Below are 22,750 nucleotides of genomic sequence, written 5' to 3'. Positions count from 1 at the left end.
GAATGGCATACATGAACTTTTGGTGGTTTAAACATGCACGCACACAACACACACAACACACACAGGTCATTGCCAGAAGTTGGGGGAAAGGGCATGACAGATGACTCACTCCATATTGGATTCAGTCCATTTTTGATTCAGTGATAAAGTCTTCTGTCAAAAGCACTGCAAAGGCAGACTAGAATCCAGGCTCACTTTGAGTGAGGGAAGCATGTACTTTATTAAGACATCCTTCAGCTCTGCTTCCACTGCTTCCCCTCTGCCCAGCTGAGTTTATATACACACTGTCATCTCAAAAGGTGGGATATAAATGTAAATACTGCAGCAGCAACAACAACAACTAAAATTAATAATAATAATAATAATAATAATAATAATAATAATAATAATAATACAGTGGTACCTCTACTTACAAATTTAATGCATTCCGAACGCACATCCGTAAGTTGAAAAAAATTGTAAGTTGAATCCCATAGGAATGCATTGGGAGAAAAAAATTCGTAAGTCGAAGCCACCCTATCTAAAAATTCGTAAGTAGAAAAAATCCTATCTAAACCGCATCCAAGATGGCGGACGGAGCTTCATTCATAAGTAAAAACATTCGTAAGTAGAGTTATTCATAAGTAGAGGTACCACTGTAATAATATAATTTGGAGACCAGAAAGCTGGAGAGAAAGGGCCACATGGCCTTCAGTGTAAGAGAAGAAAATATAATCATGAGGTTTTAGCTCATAATTAGCATCCTCTATCTTGGATTCACACCTAGGAAGGCTGAACACAGTGAAAGAGTGACACCAGTTTCCTATATACAGGGATGCCAGAAGGCAACCATTGTAATTCTGAGAAGAGAAATAATTTTTTATCTGATATTTTCGGAGAGGAAAATATAACATCACATTCTACCCACCAAATATCATCCATTGTTTAGGAACCAAGTTCCACACAAGGGCTGAACCTTGGCTGAGGTCATCTCAGTCTCCCTGCTAACAACTCCGCTGATTCTTTGGGAACTCTGAGAATGCTACGACTTCTGACCCTCCACCCCACAAAGTAGGGAACAGATACAGACTGTTCTGAGCAGCTCTGGTTCCCTGAATAGCCTAATTAACACTTCATCAAGTGGGGCTGGCTGTCCCATCTGTGGAAATTCCCTTGCACCTGACCACATGTCCGTCTCTGACTCTTCTCTCTGCCCTGCAGGCACCCAACTAGCTCAGTAGTACTAAAGGAATGAAATACACCGAGTTCCCAAAGCATCTCTCCTTCCCCAAATGCAGCAAGATTTCAGGTACAATATTGTGTTAGTATTCATTTCAGGGAAACCTGATTCACATTTCTGGCTGGGCAGACACAGGGAATCAGTTTGCGTTTAACATGTAGATAGTCAGTCTTTTAAAGAAAAAGAAAAACCCAAGGGTCGACAATCCAAGACCACATCCACACTGGACGTTTAAAGCACTATGATACCACTTGAAAAAGACATGGCTTCTGCCAGAGAATTCTGGGAGCTGTAGTTTGTTTAAGGTGCTAAGAACCATTAGGAGACCACTAATCCTCTCACAGAGCTATAATTACCCATAGTTCCCTGGGAAGAGCAATTGCCTGTGAAAACACTCTGAGGGGAAGGGCAAGCCATGTGAATAAATAGTACTTTCCTGCTCCACAGTAGAGAGGACAGTGGCACAATTCCACGCAAAGTCAGAGAAATCAACACCAAGACTTTAAAGTGATGAAAGGGCAACAGGGGAAACGCTAGAGTGCCACAATTCAGCAGTGGCATCACCTGGATTCTCGATAATAACTGAGTGAATGCATAAATTATGCCAGATCCAGAGAAAACAGCTACTGTGTGGAATGGCCACAACTCAGTGGCAGAACATGTGCTTTACGTGGAGAGTGTCCCAGGTTCACAATAGGGATGGACGGATCTGTCAACATCAGTTTTCATTTTTCCAATCTTAAATTCAGTTCTCCACATTTTGCAGCAAATTGTGAATTCTTACTTTATTTAAAAAAAACTTCTCATGAAAATTCACCAGCATCTTAGTGCAAATTTCTCCTAATAAATACATTTTTATATTCAGTTTTGACTAATGCACACATTTTGCAATCTTCCCCACCGTAAAGCATTTCTGTACATTGTTTCTGCTAATAATTTCATGTTTATGCACACTTTCCCCAAATTTATTCATTATTCAGTTGGAGAACTGCATCAAAAAATTCAGATGAGAGTTTTGTTTCCGTTTGCATGTTGTTTCAGAAAGTGCAAAATTGACAAATTCACTGTTAAATGAAAACTGCAACAAATTTCTCCTTTACCCCTGCCTCAGAGTAAACATGGATAGGATCACATGTTAACCAATTTTAAAATTTCCACCATACCCTCTTCACATACATGTCTTTAAAGCTAAATAAACCCAGTTCCTTCGGCCTTTCCTCGTGGGATTTGCCTTCTAGCCTATTTGTCATCTTTGTAGGTTGCCCCAGAAATGTTTCCAATTTCTTCATCACATTTGCTACCTAGAAGATGTGGCAGCAAGCATGCTTTCTTCCTCAGCATTACAGGTAATGCTGCTGCCAATATTACATTATTTTGCTGCAATTGGATTATGATTATGGATATGTTAATTGGCTGGTTTTATTGGAAAATTGTTGGGAAAGATTGAGGGCACTAGGAGAAGGGGACAACAGAGGACGAGATGGTTGGACAGTGTTCTCGAAGCTACGAACATGAGTTTGACCAAACTGCGGGAGGCAGTGGAAGACAGGAGTGCCTGGCGTGCTATGGTCCATGGGGTCACGAAGAGTGGGACACGACTAAACGACTAAATAACAACAATTGGAAAATTAATAAAAATGATTTTTTAAAAAAATATATGATTTAAATCAACAGTAGCTAAAATGAAACCAAGCATGTGTAACTTTAGGCCTGCCTAAACAAAAATGTTTTAAACAAAAGTTGAAAATAGTACAGCAAAGCTGTCTGCCTGGTGTCAATAGACAGGGAATTCCAAAATATATGCTGACTTGTGTGGAATGAGTCTTATGTGGCATCTGCAACAGTGCTAGTTCTGCAGATCAAACTGGTCAAAAGGGCATATATGGGGTAATATAGTAACAATATACTAATGATATACTATTATATACTAATGGTAACACCTTGAACTTGGACCAATAGCAAATGGGCAACCTGTGCAGATATCTGAGCACAGGTGTTATATATTGACAGGGTATCACTCCTCTCAGCAACTGTGCTGCAGCATTCTGCACTAACTGTAGCTTCTGTAGAAAGGGAAGCCCCAAATAGAGTGCATGGCAGTAATCCAATATTGAAGCCATCAATGGCTGACCTAATGTGGTCAAGCTCTGCTGGTCCAGAAATATTTGTAGCTGTGTCACCAGTCAATTGGTAAAAAATGCTTCTAGCCACTGAGATTACCTGGGGCTCCAGTGACAGGGATATGATATTTGCACACTTGGGTCTTCTTTGTTTGCATTTTACTTGGTCAATTTTCACCATGTTGCTGTGTGCTAAGCTCTGAGGTATATTAAGATTGTTTTGTATCAAAGGCTGGTGCAGAGGCAATGGCCAATCTGTGCAATGTCCTCTTTCTCATACAAGTCATGGTTGCTCAAGGCTTCTTCCTCTTTAGATGGAACAAGAGTCTGTATAGGAAGTTTTAATAAGGAAAGGTTTGGGTGTTTAAAAGGGACAGCCAATGAAAACTTCCGCCAATGCCTTAGGAATTTGGCAGGAAAGTGGTGAAATAGCACTGGAACATAGGGAAGGGAAGTGGCAAAGGAGATCTTATAGGAGGGTCAACAATGAGGCATGGACACTTTGCTTTGATTGTCCTGCCAATTTTACCAACTTGAGTCTAAAATGTCATGGAATACTCCAGGCACCTTCAAATGCCAGAACCTGGTCTGCCTAACACCCTGGCACTCTGAACATCATACAGCTAGAAATCAAGGGCACATACAGTCAGTTTAGCTAGTATACTGCTTCATATGACACAAAGAGTGGCTACTGTGCCTTTCATAGATGTATGTCTGGGGTAAGCATGGATTTTTCTATTATTGCACCATCATGGGCAAAGAAGCCACCTCTGCAGAGCTTTTCATTGCTGTTCAGTGATATAAACCTGAGAGATGGGTTTGATGTCTCTGGTATGAAAAATATTTCATAGGTCCCTGCATTGTTGGCCATGAATCAAATCACTCACCCATCCAGAAGGGCCACAACGTTCTTCCTAGGCCTCCCAATGTTGGGCCCATACAGGCTGGCTCTGGAGTAGGTGCGGATCAGCTGCAACAGGCTCTTCAGCTGCATGTAGTCTTTGCCCAACTGAGTACCATTTACTGCTCGCCCTGTCAGGGTACGGTAGTTATTTGGTTCTGGAAGCAAACAGAAACAAGCATTCACCAACTCTGACCCGACTGCCCTGAAGATGGTGCCCAGTAAAAGCCATGAGTGAGAAGGTGGAGTCACTGCCACTTACCAGGAAAGAGGGAGGGGAGGTTGGCACTGTGCAGGTACATTGGCAGAGAAAACCCAGTGATCTCACTGATGCACCTACATGGTGTTGAACTCCCTGCTGCCTCTTCCCTCTCCCTGCATGGAGACCCTATGCAGAAAGTACTGGTGAAGGTGACTCTATATAGCTCATTACAGTGCAAACATATGCACGCTTACCTCAGAATAAGTGATATTCAACACAGCTGGAATCCTGGAAAGACATTTATAGGATTGCACTATTTGTCACCTGTTTTTACTGAGAACTTTCAGATCTTCTTTCTTATACAAGCTCCTTCCTTCCCTGTACCATCAAGATAGCAATCTCTGTTTTGCCTGCAGATTCCTATGGCTATCAATTGCAGAGAGCACCTCCAGTAGCAGTGTTCCACTTCTGTCATTCAACAACTACTAGCTATGATGGCTATGTTCTAGCTCCACTGTTGGAGACATTATGGTGCTGAATACCTGTTGCTGGGAATAGCAAGTGGGCACGCTGGTGTTGCCTTCATTTCCAGCTTGCAGGCTTCCCACAGGCATCTGGTTGGTCACTGTGAGGGCAGGATGCTAGACTAGATGGGCCATTGGGCTGTTCTTAAGAATTCCTCCTAACCTAGAAGGTGACCCCAGTGATTATTTTCTCTCCAATCCTCCTCCCCGTCCACCTCCTTCTCCAAATCCCCATCTCCAAACCTCACTCACCATTGCCCAACTCCCAGGAGATGTTGTACTTCTTGCTGGCACTGTACTTGAGCAAGCTGAGGGCATTGGAGCTGTTCCAGGAATTGCTGGGGTTCCGGCGCAGTGCGTTCAATGCAAAGATGAGGTGGAGGCCAGAACAGTCAGCAAAATTATAGAGTTTGTCTAGAGACCTGGCTGGGAAGAAACAAAACCAGCCTGAAACTCAAGTGCAAAGAACTCCAAGGTCCAGAGAGTAACCCCCATAGTTGCTAAAGTTCTTTGTCCTAGGGAACTCAGAAAAGGGTGGTAACAAAATGGTCCAGATGATGGGTTCATTATGCCAGTCTTCCCCACCTGATTCCCTCCAGATGTTTTGGACACCCAATTCCCTTCAGTCTCAGCCTATCTAGCCAATGGTCAGGGATGATGAGACCTCTCATCTAAAACATCTGGAATACCCCAGGTTGGGGAAGGCTACAGCAGGCATCCCCAAACTGCGGCCCTCCAGATGTTTTGACCTACAACTCCCATGATCCCTAGCTAACAGGACCAGTGATCAGGGAAGATGGGAATTGTAGTCCAAAACATCTGGAGGGCTGAAGTTTGGGGGTGCCTGGGCTACACTGTGCTATAAATGGCCAGCAGCTGCTATTTATTTATTTATATTTATTTATTTATTTTAAAAAAATTTTTACCAAGTAGCAAGAGGATCCACTCCATCCTTTCCCAGGTTAGTTCTCCTATTGTGGGGATATCACCCACCCCCCAGCATTCAGATTACCCCCATCTCACTAATATGTCCATACTTGTCTAGTTACAAGGAGTATCATACTAGATATTAGACGTGTGGGGGGAATCTGACTGTGTGGGAAAGCCCTTTATCGCTTTCTGTGGCTTCCTGGAGGCTGTCTCCAAGGTGGCTTGTGGTTTACAGAATGACACCAGACATCTCCAAGTGGCTCCTTTCTGTGCAGTCTGCTTTCCTTGGAAGCTCTGACCCAGTTTAATGAGGTTATACATCTGCAGCCGCTTCTGAGAATCGTTTTTTTACAGACAGGTCTCCAAGGAGCAGTTATACCTTATTATTCATTTTTACAGCCTGGACTATCTTCTTGAAGAAGGAGAACAGTTAAAAGGGAATAGTTTTATATTAAACTAAAAAGCAATTGGGGGAAAGAAATAGCTTTCAGCCTTGGAATTGGATGGCTTTTACTATCGGGAATGGGCTCCAAGCTGCAGGCAGGCCTACAGGAAGCAAGGCACTGTTGCGACCTCTTGGGAGCTTTGCTCTATGGTTCAACTTCCAAAGCATGTTAACAATCATTTACTTGTTTCTTCTCATAACAATTCTAGGGGATAAGTCACTATTATTCCCATGTTACTGGTGAAGAGCTGAGGCTAAAAGATGGTGACTCGCCTATGGCCTCGTGATGGTAGACAAGGGCCTACTAGATGTAAATTCAGTGCTAGAGCCACTGGAACATAAATGAATATGGAGAGGCCTTCATTCAGCCAATCTACACCAGTAATTCTCTTTCCCCCTCCAAACTATTTATTTGAGAAAGGAAATAGATGTGCATATAAACCATTCTTGGGTGAAATTTGCAGATAGCTGAAGAACAGAACTTAAATGTGCACCTCTGGAGGGAGGGGAGAAGGGAATTAGCATTAGAAACAGCTCCAAGATGTCCTTGCATGCTGTAAAGGAGGCCTGCGCACAGCAGGCAAGGAGGTGGGAATCTCTGAGGTGAAAGGTCGGAGATGCTAAATAGGCCCATACGGCTGGCGGTTTGTTCTTTATGGGGCCAAAGGCTGGGTCACCCCCCTGGGGGAATCTGCTGTCTCTCAGGTCTCAGCCACTCCTTGTTACATTGGGCTCCATTCTGTCCGGGTCACGCATTTTCTAGGGGAACCCGTGCTTTCACGAGTATCTTGGGGCCTGCAGTGTGCATGTGTTTGTGTGTTAGCGCTGTCTGAGCCAGCTCCAGGTTTTGATGGAAAATCCTGAGGAGATTTTTCCCAGCCAATTACATTATTGTTCTCGGAGAGCTCCATGTTTTCTGTGGTGAGGTGTGGGAGTAGGGAGGAGAGATGCTGCAAGCTTTAAGTGGAATCAGGTGTTGTTTCCCTGCAGGGAAGTCTGGTAAATGTCAGAGTCCTTGGAGTAACAGGTACTGGCAGATGAGCCCAGCACTTCCCACACAGAACAGCCTCCTTCCTCTCGGAATCCTGCATCCTGCCCTTTGTCCTTGGAACGGAGGTCCATCGCTACGTCAGATAGACCAGCCGCTGTTCTGGGAAGCTGGCACCCACTGGCAGCAGCAGGCGTAAGGATGAGGCAATGTTTTTCAGACAAAAAAGGTGGGACCCAGATGTCACCCAGAGTGCTTAACATCCTAGCAGCAAGTACATCTCTGATGGGCCAAGTCCCACCTGCTTGGGGCCGGGAACCACGTTCAGGGCTCAGAGGATCCCACCTGTGAGTGCGCAGGTGCCAGGGGAGCATGTGTTGCCATGGCGATCACTATTGTGTTTCTTAAGTAAGAAGTAGTGAAGGAAAGCAGGAGGGAGATGCAAAGAGAAGCCGTGAGTTTCCAGCACAGAGAGCTGCTCACCTCCTCCCACTCCTCCTTTCCTGTGCTGCTGCTGATGTAATACAACAAATTTATCTGGCTCAGTGCAAGCTGCAGGGCCATTCTTTGCCCTTGAATGTAATGAATTTCTTTCCTGAAGGCAGGGACCAGCGCTTGCTAGGTAACAGTTGCTCGCTAGAGGGTCTGACAGAGCTGCCCCTCTTTTTTTCTTCTGTCTCTGGGGTTTGGGCCTGGATGTTTGCCAGGTCTTCAGTAGCTGCACCTTGTCTTAGGGCTTCAAAACATTTAGAAGGTACAGCTACGGTCTTCAGGGAATACTCAGCAACTTTATACTTTGAGTTGTCAACTGATCAAAAGAAAACATTATTGCTTGTTTGGGCACTCTTTACACCAACTTGATATGCAGAAATTAGCAACTGATAATGTTTATCTCCTGCCAATTCCTGCATAGCAAGCTGCTCTTAAAAGCTGGTTCAACAGTTGGCAACCCTGTTTACATCAAAACCCGGTTTCTGTTTAGTTAGGTTTCAGGCACAGCTTGCAGCCCTGTAGTATTAAAAGCAGCACTACATAAAAGAGAAAAAATATTACACCTGCCAGGGGGCTTCTCCGGTCCATGCCACCCTAATGGCCGTTGTTGGTTGCTTAGAGCTTGCATCTTGCTCCAGGATATGGATTTTACTCATGACTACTATTTTTGATATACCATAATGAATGCAGAAAAGTGGGCAAAGTACCAGCAGAAATAGAGGAAACACTATGTTCTCAATTAGCAGGGCTTAAATTAAACTACTAAATTGTTTTTTTCCATCTCGCTCAGGATGGGGCTATTTTGCAAAAGTTCAAGACACTGTTTTTTCCAGTCTTTCAACTGAAGAAACATGTTGTCCATGGAAATTTAAGAGAGAAGCCACTTGTTAAAGACATGACTGATGCTTCATGAGATTTCACACACTTCTAGAGTGGGAAGGCTTGGATGAAGATACCTGCCCATTTATAGGGTTTTCCATCCATCCTCATAAAGCCACTGACCTTTTTACAGCTCATGCATAGAACAGCCTGATTCAAAACGGCTCAGGGCTCCTGTACCTTTAAGAGTTGTGGAGAAGATGGAATTCCTGAGGAAATTTTCAAATGCTAGGTGCATCTGCTCAAATTCCCTCTTCTACACAACTATTAAATGTGCAGAAGCCCCTTTCCCTTTTGTATCTGGCCACGCTAGTCCTACTCCAGCATGTTGTTAAGAGCAGTCTGCCATACAAAAGAAAATGCAAAATGAAGCATTTGTGGAATGAAAATATAGTGATAATTCCTGCTTGTCAGGCTGTTTTTAAATGCACAGGGAAAGGGACAGTTAAAAAGAAGATTGCCAACCCTTAAAAAGTACTATTTATTCTTCCAAGCCAGAAACAATTCATTTGGTTTGAGTGCAGGAGATAATTCACATTGTAATAGAACAACAAGACTTAATACACTGTAATTTAATTTATGTAGCCAGCCAGCCAACTGCCCACACATTGTGTTCACATGCCAGTATGCCATCAGATCTATAAAAGTGAATGAAAACAAAAATAAAACCCAAGAACAATCTAATGAAAGCCATAACAGAAATGCCAGGCGCTGAAAACAGAGACAAAAAAAAACATATTTCTCTCCAGTGCAAAGAGATAATGGTGATCACTTAAGAGATTTTTTTTTCCTGAAAGCCTCTTGTACCTTTAATGTTTAATAACAGCTAAAGCTTTAGTATGCTGGGGAAAGCTGCCCCTCCTGTATTTCTGCCTGTCATGCAGCTGTTGAAGTCACTGGAACTGTACAGTCACCTGCTCCTGGTAAGAAAACAGCTCTAGAAGAGCTTTGCTTGTCAAGCCATGAGGGGTTTGGAAACCTCAAGTGCAAATCCAGAAGAGCTAGACATAATGAGCAGTATTCAACGAAATAATTGTACTTGCATAAAGATTAGTGCTAGCACAATGGGACTCCCCACACCCTTTCCTCCCCTCACACATACCAGAGGGTTGTGGGGAAACCCGGAACAGATTTGGGGGAAGGCATGCTGGAGAGATGGGGGGAACGTTCCACTGTTTAAGTAGAAATCCTTGCACTTATGGAACAATTTGCTTAGCACTATGTTGAATACAACCCATTGTTACCAAACCAACCAACAATCTGATGCTAGAGAGAGGTCTAAGAAACCTGTCACTGGCCTGTGGATCACTCAAGCCACAGGCCTCCATCCCCTCCTATGTTGTGACTTAGAGACTTACCTTGAATTGTATGCCCACTTGGGGTTGTTGTGTTTGCTCTCCCGACCCTCTTTTTTCCTCCCTGTTACATACTTATTTGTTCTGTTCTTTTAAGCAGCCCAATGGTTTTCTCCACACCTTCTGTTAGGAAATGTGTTGGGCTGGTGAGATGGAGGCAATGTGCATTATGTTGGGGAGCAGGCATTTTGTTTCCTCCTCAACCATCCCACTACTATTTGAAGGGGTTGCTGCTAGGAAACATAGGTGGACTGCAAAATGGACTGCAAAATAAATAAATGTGTAGCTTTTCTCAATAGAGAACACAAACAGAATCTGTGTCATACTTAAACATTTTCTTCAAAATGTGTATCACCTCCAGTAGTAGCCACCTGCTACTCAAGATGTTGCATCTATTCATTCATTCTTGACTTAGAGTACATGATCTGATCATGTTTTTCTCTGAAACCGCGAGGGCTAGAAACATTGCTTTAAATCAGGGTTGCAACAAGTATCTTGGTTGAAAGGCCAAAGATCTGTGACTGTGCATGCAGAAGGTCCATGTTCAGCTCTGGTATTTCCTGCAGCAAAGCTGGAAAAAGTCCTGTCTGAGACCCTGGAGAACTGCTGCCAAGTGGAATCATGGGGTTGTGACATAGTCCTAGCTGCCTGTCTGTGCATGAGACTAGAACCTCTTGATGCATTTATAAAGTCCCCTCTCTGCTTTTCTTCAAAGATGGACAATAATCTATTGCCATAATTTTAACACTCTCTGGCTCTTAGTGTAGTGATCTACCTAGCGCTATCCATGCCAATGCAGCTAAATACTGTTGGGCTTCATCCCAAATGCTATATGCCCTGAAGATGCAGTCAGCATGCTCCACACAGACGGCAGTGACACACTTCTGCCTGCCTTGCGACTACGCCAGGGTTAACTTGCATCTGGGAACTTCTGGAAAGAGAACAATTTTCAGGGGTGTTATTAAATTAAATGTTAAAAAAGCAGTTCTGAAACACATTGTCGATGCTATTGACTGAAACACTAAATACAATAATCTCCCTTTTTCCATTTATTTTCCTCAGCTTTAAGAATTATGCCGTTGCCACAGAATTTAACATTAACAATGGCAATTCTCTGAATCACCAGGAAGGAGCCAAGAGAGTGACATCAGCTCTGAAGTGGGCTACAAGAACAGGAGGTGGCTTGGAAGTCCAATAAAGATGACTTTGGAGGAAGCAGGTTTGTTGCACAAGAGCTCCAAACCAGCTGAAAATAGTGGCTGGAAGTGCTCCAAGGCAATATACTAACTGCTGACATCCTACCACCTGCAATTCCAGTTGCTTGATCTCAACTCTCAATGTTACTGACTACTCCTATATATAAGAGAATAATAATAATAATAATAATAATAATAATAATAATAATAATAATAATAATAAATAATTTATTATTTATACCCCGCCCATCTGGCTGGGTTTCCCCAGCCACTCTGGGTGGCTTCCAACAGAAAAATAAAATAAAATAATTGATTAAACATTAAAAGCCTCCCTAAACAGGGCTGCCTTCAGATGTCTTCTAAAAATAATAGGAAAGGCCTACTGAAAAAAATGGACTATCTGCCATAACACCATGGCACTCACTTTGTGCCAGCACCCCAATGCTGATCTTTCCATGAACCAGAACTCTATTTGAACTTTGACAACTTAATTTCTGATTCTGCTTTGGGCATCTTAACTGAATGCCAGCCATGACAGGCCATGAGACAACTGACAGAGGGATGCAGTCCACAGCTCTTGTAATTACCCCTTTCTTTCCTTCCTTCCTGCTATTGAGGCCAGTTCAGGAAATAATGCATTGCAAAGCTTGCCTCCCTCTGGCTCTGCACTTGTAACTGCCCCAGGAATGCAGCTGCAGAGAGAACACTTCTCTGCTGCCAGGGCTTTTGATGACAGAATGACTGGTTTATGTGGCTGTAAGATCTGCTGTCTGAAAAGCAGCAGAATCTATTATGTGTTTCTAAGCAGTGACAGCTGGTACTGTCGTGCTGGAGTTTATGCCGGCTCTCATACAGCTTAGATCAGCCGCTCTTCTCAGAGCACCCTGATCTATCAACAAACATGGTTTCTGGAATGGTTTAAAAGCATTCCCAAGTAGGCAAGAAGTGGCTGCTTTCTGAAAAGGATCCAGATTTATAATCAGTCGAGGCATGCAGAGATAGAGAAGCAGAGGAGACACCTGAAAGGAGGAGTCCTCATAGACAAAAGCGAACCCCCAAGGTCATAGCTGCCAACTCTCCCTTATTCCAAGCCCCAGATGTCAACTTTCCCCTTTTTTGCTGGAAATTCCCTTATTCGAGCGCCGTTTCCCGCTGCTTTCCTGGATTGTTAGATATACCGTAGACCAGGCATCCCCAAACTTCGGCCCTCCAGATGTTTTGGACTACAATTCCCATCTTCCCTGACCACTGGTCCTGTTAGCTAGGGATCATGGGAGTTGTAGGCCAAAACATCTGGAGGGCCGCAGTTTGGGGGTGCCTGCCGTAGACTGTCCCCATGACAGGTGAGGCTGCTGATCCCTTATTTTCGAATCTGAAAGTGGACAGGTGAGGCTGCTGATCCCTTATTTTCAAATCTGAAAGTTGACAGCTATGCCCAAGGTACACTGGAACACTGACACCAGTGAGTCTGATAGTCAGAATAGAGTTTGCAAATAGTGAGAGATCAGGGTCTATGCTGCCTTCTTCCCATCCTGTGCACCATTCATCCATAATTGTTAATTATGCCACAGAGAAAGCAGGACTCTGCTCTGGACAATTTTAGTGATGTACACAGCCAATTGGTATGAGGTACTCAACAAGCACAATGTTTGCTGGATTCCTGTGGTCATGAGAAGTTCTGGATGGGAAAAGCATACCTGCTTCCAGGCAGGCATTATGTGAATTATTTTTACAAGGAACTGCAAGCTTCATTGATACCAGACAGATCCTAACTCTTGGGCACTGTTTGTGCAGCAGGTGGCCCTTTCCTGCTTCCAGTTGCCATGACTTCAGGTCAGACTCTGACCTCACCAGTTGTGCATGTTACCTACAAGCCCAGGTTCCTTTATATATCAAGTATCAGTTCATCAATGGGAGAACTGGATAAGTTCATGTGGATAGCAATTTTTATCAAAATGTTTCACTCTTGCAATTTTCTTGCCTATGACCCCCATTGCCCACATCTAGTCAGGGTCTGTGGTCAAACTGTTATTTTCATGCTCATCAGAAGGGTATTGCTACAGTAAATATGATCAAGGGCAGAGAAGCAAAATGCAGTGCTGAGAACACAAATGAATAGCTGTGTTTTGCCACTGTTCAACCATTCAGCCTAAAATCCCTGTGCCAAACTAAAAGCCTACATCACTCCACTCCAACCCTCCAAGAAAATCTATTAGATATTCCAGGAACAAAAATGGGGAAACCACTGGTCTCTGAGCAGTTATTGAGTTGTTGGATGGTAACTAGCATCACAAAGGAAGTCACTGAGACACAATACCCTGTTTCTCATATTTTAAGACATACCCATAAAATAAGCCATAGCAGGATTTTTAAGCATTCAAGGAATATAAGCCATACCCCGAAAATAAGACATAGTGATAGGCGCAGCAGCAATGCCGGCCGCGGCAGGAGGAGGAGGAAAAAAATAAGACACCCCTTGAAAATAAGTCATAGTGTGTTTTTTTGAGGAAAAAATAAATATAAGACATGTCTTATAATATGAGAAACACGGTATGAATAATTCTGCTTGGCTGTAGCAAGAATATTAATAAATCCTGACAAGGTTCCCAATATTGCATGTGTCATGTGAGCAGTGCTCTGCCAAATAAAGGCAAGAAAGGGCAAGCGGAAAGCAAAATGCATGTCACTAATGTAAGTGGTCTGCTATATTTAGCTTACATGTATTCTGGCATTCCTAGAGGCGCTCAATATTATGGTCCTTCTGTGCTGGGCTCCAGAATATAAGGAAGACTCCTCACACATAGCATTCTCAAATGAGATTTGGCAGGTAGTTGCAGCTCACTTATGGACAAAAGGAAACAGCATGGCAACACTGTCAAGTATGCTAGGTCCTGAGCAGCTTGCAAAATGTGACTACATTATTTTGTGGGTATGATTCAATCACATAATGACAAATCTAGGTTGTGTGATGAAAATGGATTTGGTCTCTTGGGCAATAAACCAACTCCCCCTCCTAAAAGAAAACATTGTCTTTTGTGGTAATGAAGGTGATGGGGAAATGTCCTGGGAAATGTGAGATAAAGGTAAAGTAAAGTCTGGAAACAGTGGGTGATAAATACCTTCTTCAATGAGCTAAATGTCAAACTATATAAAAAAAGATTCCTGTGTTTTAAGGGTTGCACGCTAATCATACAAAGTAGACCGACTGAAAAAAAACCCATTAATTTCTACTCTGATTAGCACTAATGCTGCATACAATCCAAAGAATCACTATCACTGAGAAAGCTGCATGTTGAGAATGGGATGTGCAGTAGCAGCGAAAGTTCTTTGCATTAACTCTTCCCTTATGAACCGAAGGCACAAGAATCACTAGTCCAAATATACCATTTAGATAAGGTGAGCAAAGCTGTTTCCCTATCTCAGATACATTTGATCTCTCTGGTTTACATGATGGTTCTACCCACTGAGAGGAATTTGCACCCCCATATGCGAACCCTGAAATCTGAATGGAGTGGAAATGCTGCAGATCCCCCATCCTAGCTCATTCACTGTAGAAGACAGCTGCTTTAATGGCACGGCTGAAGAAGGACCTGTAACTCGCAGCCTGTGGCGAAAATACGAAATGCCTTCAGAATGATACCAATCATACAAATGCTGAGCACATTTTCAGCGTGTTTGCTTAATCATAATAAAATGCTTACCAGCCACAATAAATTAGCACATCCAATCAGCCATTTCCCCTTCAGTCCTGCAGCCCACTGGGAAAACAATTACTGTGAATGAGCAGATCACTACTGAAAGGCCCGACAGAGCTCTCTCAGGAAGAGCCCACACAGGCACAAAAGGGGCAGAGCCCACAAAATCATCCCAGGAACAAAGGCTGCTCCTTGGTCCTCACATTGCAGTGCACTTTTCAAGTGGGGGCAAGAGGCTGCTAGTCTTTCAGCTGCATTTCCAGACACCACAAGAATCTAATGGATGCATTATTTCCACAGGACCCAGCCTCCACTTGGTCCACGCACATGAACATGTAGACTGTTGAGAAAACATTTCCCTCCACACAGACCAGTTACAGCAACACACTCACCATCATTTTAGTCACTCCCCACTTTCAGAATGATTAATCTAAGCTGCAGGCAGAGTTGCCAAATGATCAATCAATAAATAAAAATGCACTGGTCTAGCTGGGTGTTTTGTCTGGGATCAGTTACCAGGTGAGTGCACAGGTTTTGTGCTGGCCTCTGCTTTCATACCCACCCACAATAGCTGGGTTCCATCTTTGGGATCTAGCTGTAGACCCAATCTGGGCTCTATATAAACCAATATTCAAAAATGCTGGTGGCAGCCGCCACTGCCACCTGTATGGGTGCCTGGTGCTACTGCATGGTGGCAGCAGCATGCAGTAGTACTGGATGGGAGCCCAGATTAGTGCTGGGTACCAGCCCTAACTCCATCCAGCCTGACACTGAAAGTGTTCTCCCCTTCCTGCTAGAGGAGGCTTGGCATATGGTAATGGTATCACTGACAAAGAGGATCACTGCAGGTTAAGTCTGCGGTCATTTACTATTGCACACTGCAACAATGTATGAAAGTGATTTGCAAACAGAGTTTGTTTTTTGTTTTTAACCAGCTCCGTTTCCAGGACATTTTAATACATTTGAATTGAGGTACCATCTATGTGTTCTGGATAATATGGCCATCTGCATCCTTCCAGCTTTGAGAAGCCCTGTAGAGCTGCACAAAGAAGCTTTGCTTGAGATCCTGATAGCTGTGGTCTAGTAGTAATTGCACCTTAAATTCTTGATATTGAGGAAACAACATGAGAATACATTCTAGCTTGCGCCTGAATAGTTTGGGGTGCTTTTCTTTTCTCTTTAGCCTTGCTCTGCAGCTGAATGCCATTACAAACAAACCTTATTGTGGCTTGCCTGATCCCAACTGTTGTCCTCCTTTCTGTCACCCCCAACTCTTGTGGTTCTGCCAACATCACACACGTGGATCTGCCCAAGAACCAAGAGAAACTGGTGGATTTTTTACATTTCTTTTGCACACTGAGAGTTGGGCATCTGGTATTTTTCAAGCCTCTAAAACATTTTAACTGAAAACTGTCCTAAGGAAAACACACACACACACACACACACACACACACACACACACACACAAAACCGGAAATGTTTCGATCTGAAATCCCTAATTAAAACCATACCCCAAATGCTGACTTAGCCTTTAAAGAAGGAAGTTAAAGAAGAAATGTTGCTTTGCACATACATCCCAGGCAGCATTTGAATAAACCCAGTCATGGCAGGAAAATGTCCACCTAGAGCTGAAGTCATAGCCTCTGGCTACATGAAAGCAGCCCCTGAAGACTTGTGTTATGCACCTGATCACCAGCACCAAAGGTCTCATAACTTGGGAAATGGCACATATCCAAACTATCTATCCCCATGATTCCACCCAGTGATTGTATAATTCTTATCAAATCTGATTGATCTTAAATGGTCATAAAAGCAAATCCCAGAGGCTGGATCAAATGCGTCCTCCCATTTTTGTACTGTTTTGGACTGTTATTCCCAAATATCAACAAAACATTATTGGACTATATTCTATAATATTACAGCTCAATGCAACTCTATTGACATTATCCAACAGCCCTATGACTTAGTATGACTGCAGCAGAGTAGGATATCGGCTGTATCTGAAGTCTAGAACAAGGCACTGGTGGTGGTGGTGAATTTGTATTCGGTTCACATTTAAATGAGAATTTACCTAATCCACATTTTACTATACAGTGCATGGACTGAAACACAGACATCCTTTGAAATTTGCACTTCTCCAGATTTTGCAATTCAGTTCCCTAGCCACAATATTCCAGTGATGAATTGGTTCAGCATCCCAATCTAATCAGTGTGCTTTGTGTGCGTACAGTGTGCCCAGAAAACCCTTATTTCTCAAGTACTACATTATTGGCATCAGCTCACTTGTGTTAACCCTTCAAAAGAAAGACAACTGACCCACTACATGTTTCCACTTGTCCAACAGAAATGGATAACCTCATATCTGCAACCCCCCACAGATGGTCAAGTGGCACCCAACATACTAAAAGCTATAGCAATGGTTGATGCAATAGTGGGCATTATTGCTTAACCCAGTTCCTACAATATACCTTATCCTTGGATACCTCTCCATTTGTCTTTTCCCCTTCCTGGCCTATTTTTAAACAGGACGACCCAGCAACACTTTCTAAAGTTTAGCCTCTATATTAAACAGTGGATGATAAGTGATGGGTCATGGTGCCTGTTCTCCAGAGAGGTAGCAAACACATTCAAAGGAATTCTCAATAGACAGGAAGAGGAATGAGATGGCTTTCCCAACTCCAACAGCTTTCCCAACTCCAACAGAAACGCAGCACAGATACTATCAACATGCCATTCTTATTACGGTTGTCTTTTGTACAAATATTACTGCCCAAATATATTCCCTGTTTTGAGCTTACGAGTACCATTAAAGTGGAAAACAAGAGGGGAGGATTAGGTTAATGGTGTCATTGGCCTGCCCTTTGAGACAGGGATTGTACAAATATCTTGTCAGAGTTTAAACCTGATTAGATGAAAGAACGAGCTGCTACTAAACCCCCAAAGGAATTTGATTCCTGCCAGAGCAACTTGCAAGGAGAGACAGCCCTTGGCGGGGAGGGGAGTAAAAGGTCAACATCCCGGAGTAAAGCATTTTCAGGTTTAACTGAACACATCTTGAGCTTTATCTACTCGAGTATTCCTTAAAGCCACATTTTAAAATCAAGTAATACAAATATGAACATCGCTTTAGTCAAACAAATATTCCAAAACTGAACAGCAGTTTCTAACTAAATAACTCCCCGAACCATCCATCTAATCCACACATGGCATGTAATAGAGGCAGGGGGGCAGGGACTTCTAGGATCCTTAAATGCAAAGCACATGGGCAGCATTTGAAGAGGCAGGCATGAAAAAAGGTGAGAGCTTGTGGTGTGTACAGTAGCATTAAGGTGTCTGGTTCAACCCCCCTGTATATCAAAAGAAGCCTGTATAGTTATTGTCCTTGAATCTTCCCACTTTAATAGCAGAGCTACCAGTTTCCAAGTTTTTTTCTGATAGCTCTGTACTTGGCCAGAAGAGTCCTATTTGCTTAATTAATCGCCCACAAGATACAGAACTTGCTTTGATAGAATTATAATCCTGTTGTACATGTGATTCTGTAAGAAATCAGCTCTTGTCATTAGTGTTGAGATATCTAATTTATCTCACTGCCAAGGAAAAATAATAAATGAATAGAAAGAGAACTTACCCAAGTGACGCAGACACAAAACCTTCACACATACACTAAATAAATGAATATAAACTTTACTACCCCACCCCTCTCCCCCTTTCTTTACTACACACTAATGTCTCACATCAAATTTAATTGATCTGTAGAAAAGACTCTACAACCTGAAAAAATAGGAAATGCATGTACTTTTGTAAACCAAGAAAATCTTTAATAAAAATTCTTTTTTTAAAAAAAAAAGTCTAATTTGCACTGAAAATCTCAGGTTAGAAGGAGGAGCACTGGTAGAAATTATGTTGCTCAGTTTTCCAAACTAGTGCATATGCATATGTGTACACACACACACACACACACAAAATATTCATGTAATGCATTTCCCCTAAATCAGGCTTCCTCAAACTCAACAATATATCATTATGTTCCTATCATTTTATGTAACTGTATTTTATGTAATTGTATTTTGCATAAATTATTAAAAACATAAAAAACATATTATATTTACAAACAAAACATTTATGGGCTTAGCCATGATTTTTGTAAGGGGGCAGGCTTTTGTTAGGGTGAGCAGAACCTCAGGTTTGTATTGATTTTTACTTATAGGGGAGCTGCACCCCTGCCTACGTCCGGGGGGGGGGGGACAGGAAGGAAACAAGGTCAGAAGGGGGCCACAGTCAGATAAAGGGTTGGGAAACACTGCTTTAGATGCCTCAAGTCAGAGGCTCCCAAACTCCCCACTCCACATGAACACTTAAAAATTGCTGAGGGTTCTTGGCAAACCACTTAATGATTTTTCCCCCCGCAGCAATTGCAATACACAGTATTGGATGGGGCATGATTTTTAAATGTATGTTATTGCTTCTTTTATTTCTCATATTGGTTTTTATTGTATTAAAATTTTAATTGTATAGAATTCAGATTCCAAGTGTGCTTCATCAACATGCTGTGGACCATATGAATAAAGTCCATGGAGCAGTTTGGTGACCTCTGCCCTATGTCTTTGTTGAAACAACAGCTTCCCAAACTGAGCTAGGAGGGCTCACTGGGAGCTGGCAAAAGTCTTCCCTTCCCTTGGACCTGACCTGGAAGAAGCGCCGGTATATGTTACTACTTCCCCTGTGGGCTGCAAACCCCATCGGGACAGGACAGCAAATTAATGTTCTCTGCAATTACCTGCATTGCTACAGCCAAAAATAGGAGTGCTCCATTACTTTGGAGAAGAAGGGATTAGTAGTTGACATGCTTAAAATTTATATTGCATCAGATCATTCCCCATGAGCTAAGCAATGGGAGGGTTTGGAGTCAGTTCCTGTAACTTGCAGCATTTCACTGCATAGCAAGAGCCATAAACAACTAAGTGATACCCATTCCAAAGGCCATCAAGCAAGAAGTCCTAGTTCTCTTCTCCTGCTGCCACCAAAAGCTTTAAACCACCCTCCAACACAAAACAGAACTAGGGAGGTTTCCTGGAATGCTTCAGTGAGGATGTATGCTCAAGGCATCTAACATTCAGACCACACTCGTCTCCAGAGCAAGATCTCAAAAGTGCAACATCTGGGAACCTTAGGATTGCAAGGTTGGTAATCATTCTCATGGATATGAGTATGTCTATAAATACCAGTTGCTGAGAATCATAAGAGGGAGAATGCTGTGCCTTGCTTATGGGCTTCCCATGGGCATCTATCTCATTGGCCTCTGTGAGACTAGATGGGTCCTAGGGTTTATTCAGCACTGTTCTTGAGTAAGACAGAAAAGGAAAGGTTCATTCATGTGAACCAGTGCCTTCACCAGCAGAAATGATTCTTAGTGAGAGAGATGGATAAGAGTGAACTGCAGCAATAAGATGAGCGGGAAAAGCAAGGAGGGATGTTATTTTTTTCCACATAGGATTCACAACATTCTTCTGAAAATTCAATTTAACTGTCCTGTTCTCGTTTGCTAACCAGAACCAATTTAATTGTAAATCTACACGCAGAGCCTACGGGATGGGGGTGGATGGAATATTTTGCAATGGTTCTTAGCTCCCAGTTGGGAGACAAGAGTGCAACTTAACTGCTTTCAATTCTGCTGTGGTAAACTTCCCAGTTTCCTGAGCAAGAGCTCCCCTCCCAACCTGGGACAGACGTTGGTCCCTTACAAAACTCCCTGGGCAAAATAAAATAAAAGAAGGGACTGGTTTTCCTAGAGACAAAAGGGAAATCCCACCTGACTTGCCTGTAGAAGACATTCAACAGTGGAGCCATTTGTTTTGGTCAACACTGATTCCCACCATGCACACACCTACCCAAATGTGCCAGGACATTCTCAAGAGGTATGAGAAAAACCTGACTCACTTTAACTCATTTAATTCAGAGTGGGAAGCCAACTAAGGCATGTTTCCATCACTGCCCACTCTCAGGAACACATTGCCAGTATCGGCATGTACAAGGGTTCCTTGGTTTCATGCCTTGTTGTGACAGTTTAGTAAACAACCTGATAAAATCAAGCACTTTCCAAAGGAAAATCCATTGCACTCAAGATCACTGGCTCGTCTGGTTCTGCTTACCATCTGCACAGGCTTATTTGGAACAACATAACAAATTTCGTTTCCTGGTCTCCTTCAATGTAAATAGGTCCATTAAGCTATAAGGGTGTTTACATTCTGGAAGATAGTTGCAGCTTTTCTTCTGATTACCCACAGCCCATAGCTAGTATTCCAGCTGCTCCTCTGCAGTCAGTGCTCTGTTACCCCCTGCTGGAAGAGGTGCTGCTTATGGGGCTGCAAGCATATACATAATGCAGCCAAAAGGCAAAGTATACAGATTTTAATAAATTGGTATGTATGCTCTATGACGACTAAATTATCCAGCTTGTGACTGACACAATAGGCCAGAAGGAGACTGTTTGTGCCAGCGGGTCAGGACTCGGTGTTATACAAATATTATACAAAGCAACCAGAGCTGTCCAAGCTAGATTTATCATCAGAAAGAACACTACTCCTGAAAGTGCCAAACCCTCAAGCAGTAATATTTGGCAGATGGTGAAATTAGCAGCAATATCATAGTCTGGCTTTGAACAGTATTTGGACATGAAATACCCAAATCAACAGCGCCATGAACTGTTGTCTTACTCTGGTTCTGGAGGCATCTTAAAAGGGTGGAGTGTGTGTGTGTAAAATAATACTCTATGACCCTCATAGCACAGCATGCCATGGGTGACACCCAGTAGAAATGCTGTGGGTACCAGAGGGGTCAGCTCATTCCCCTCCCCCTGCCTACAGAAAAAGCCAAGACCAAGAGAAGGCCTCCAGAAAGCCTTTCGGTAATGGCTCAAGATGTTATGGGTGTTTGGCATGAGGCTGGCAGAATAGCTCACAGGGGTTTTTCATTATTTGCCAAGGCTGTAAAAAACGACTGAAGTTTTCCTTTACTTGCATGGGGCTATTATTCACTCTTAGCCTGGCTTGTTCAGAAAAATAAGAATACCAAGTGTCCCCGTTTGGAAACAATAACACAGGATAAGTCTGGGCAGTTGACTGTGGAAGCCAGGTCACACATTCCCTTTTAATGGGATCTTCAGAACATATTTTCACAGGATTATCTTTGTGCTGGTTAGAGAGCAAATGTTTTCAAAAAGACACTCTGTCTCACAAAATGGAGGGAACTCATTAGCGGAGAGCTGACATCATAAAGTCCATCTTACTCACCACAGGCTCTTATGTTCGCTTTATATAATTTTGCTGGCATGAAAACCTTGCCTTGGTCCCTCCACTCGCCTCAACTTATCAAAGCAACAAGGATTCCATCCATTAAGAGTTTGTGCTTCATGGACACCATTTCACTGCCAATCTTAGCAGAAAGAGCTTTCTGCTGTTCTTTGTATGCCTCTTCTCCCTTCTGCTTTTGTTTAATTTAGGAAAGCATTTTTAAAAGCTTTTGCACAAAGAACACTGTGCAAAGCAAAGCTGATGCGTATTGGATTTCAGTCCCATGAATACTCAAGATGGAGGCCTCAGCATTGTTATAGACAGCAGTTGTGCGAGAGAGAATTTTTTGTGAGTACGATCAGTTCTCCTAGACCACAAGGATGAAACACATGCCAATGGGCCTACTTTGTTGCTAATCTTCTGCCATATCCAGCACACACAATTCAAGAAAAAAGTGCTCTTATAATGTCTGGAGATTTGAAATGTTTGGATAATATGGACATTAAATATTACTA

General features: G+C 42.8%; 1 protein-coding gene across 1 annotated transcript in view; it reads right to left on the bottom strand.

Annotated features, from left to right (window-relative positions):
- The window catches only part of HPSE2 (heparanase 2 (inactive)), a 113,692-nt gene that overhangs the window by 31,593 nt on the left and 59,349 nt on the right, over window positions 1-22,750 (bottom strand). The window contains exons 4-5 of the mRNA XM_035133543.2: window positions 5,219-5,392; window positions 4,227-4,398 (exon numbers count right to left, since the gene is read on the bottom strand). Coding sequence (XP_034989434.1) covers window positions 4,227-4,398; window positions 5,219-5,392 — 346 coding nt within the window. The remainder of the gene's footprint in view (window positions 1-4,226; window positions 4,399-5,218; window positions 5,393-22,750) is intronic.

Source organism: Zootoca vivipara, chromosome 5 (genome assembly GCF_963506605.1).
Source record: "Zootoca vivipara chromosome 5, rZooViv1.1, whole genome shotgun sequence".
NCBI lineage: Eukaryota > Metazoa > Chordata > Lepidosauria > Squamata > Lacertidae > Zootoca > Zootoca vivipara.
The sequence above is the reverse complement of the archived record's forward strand: the minus strand, read 5'-3'. Positions and strand labels throughout refer to the sequence as shown.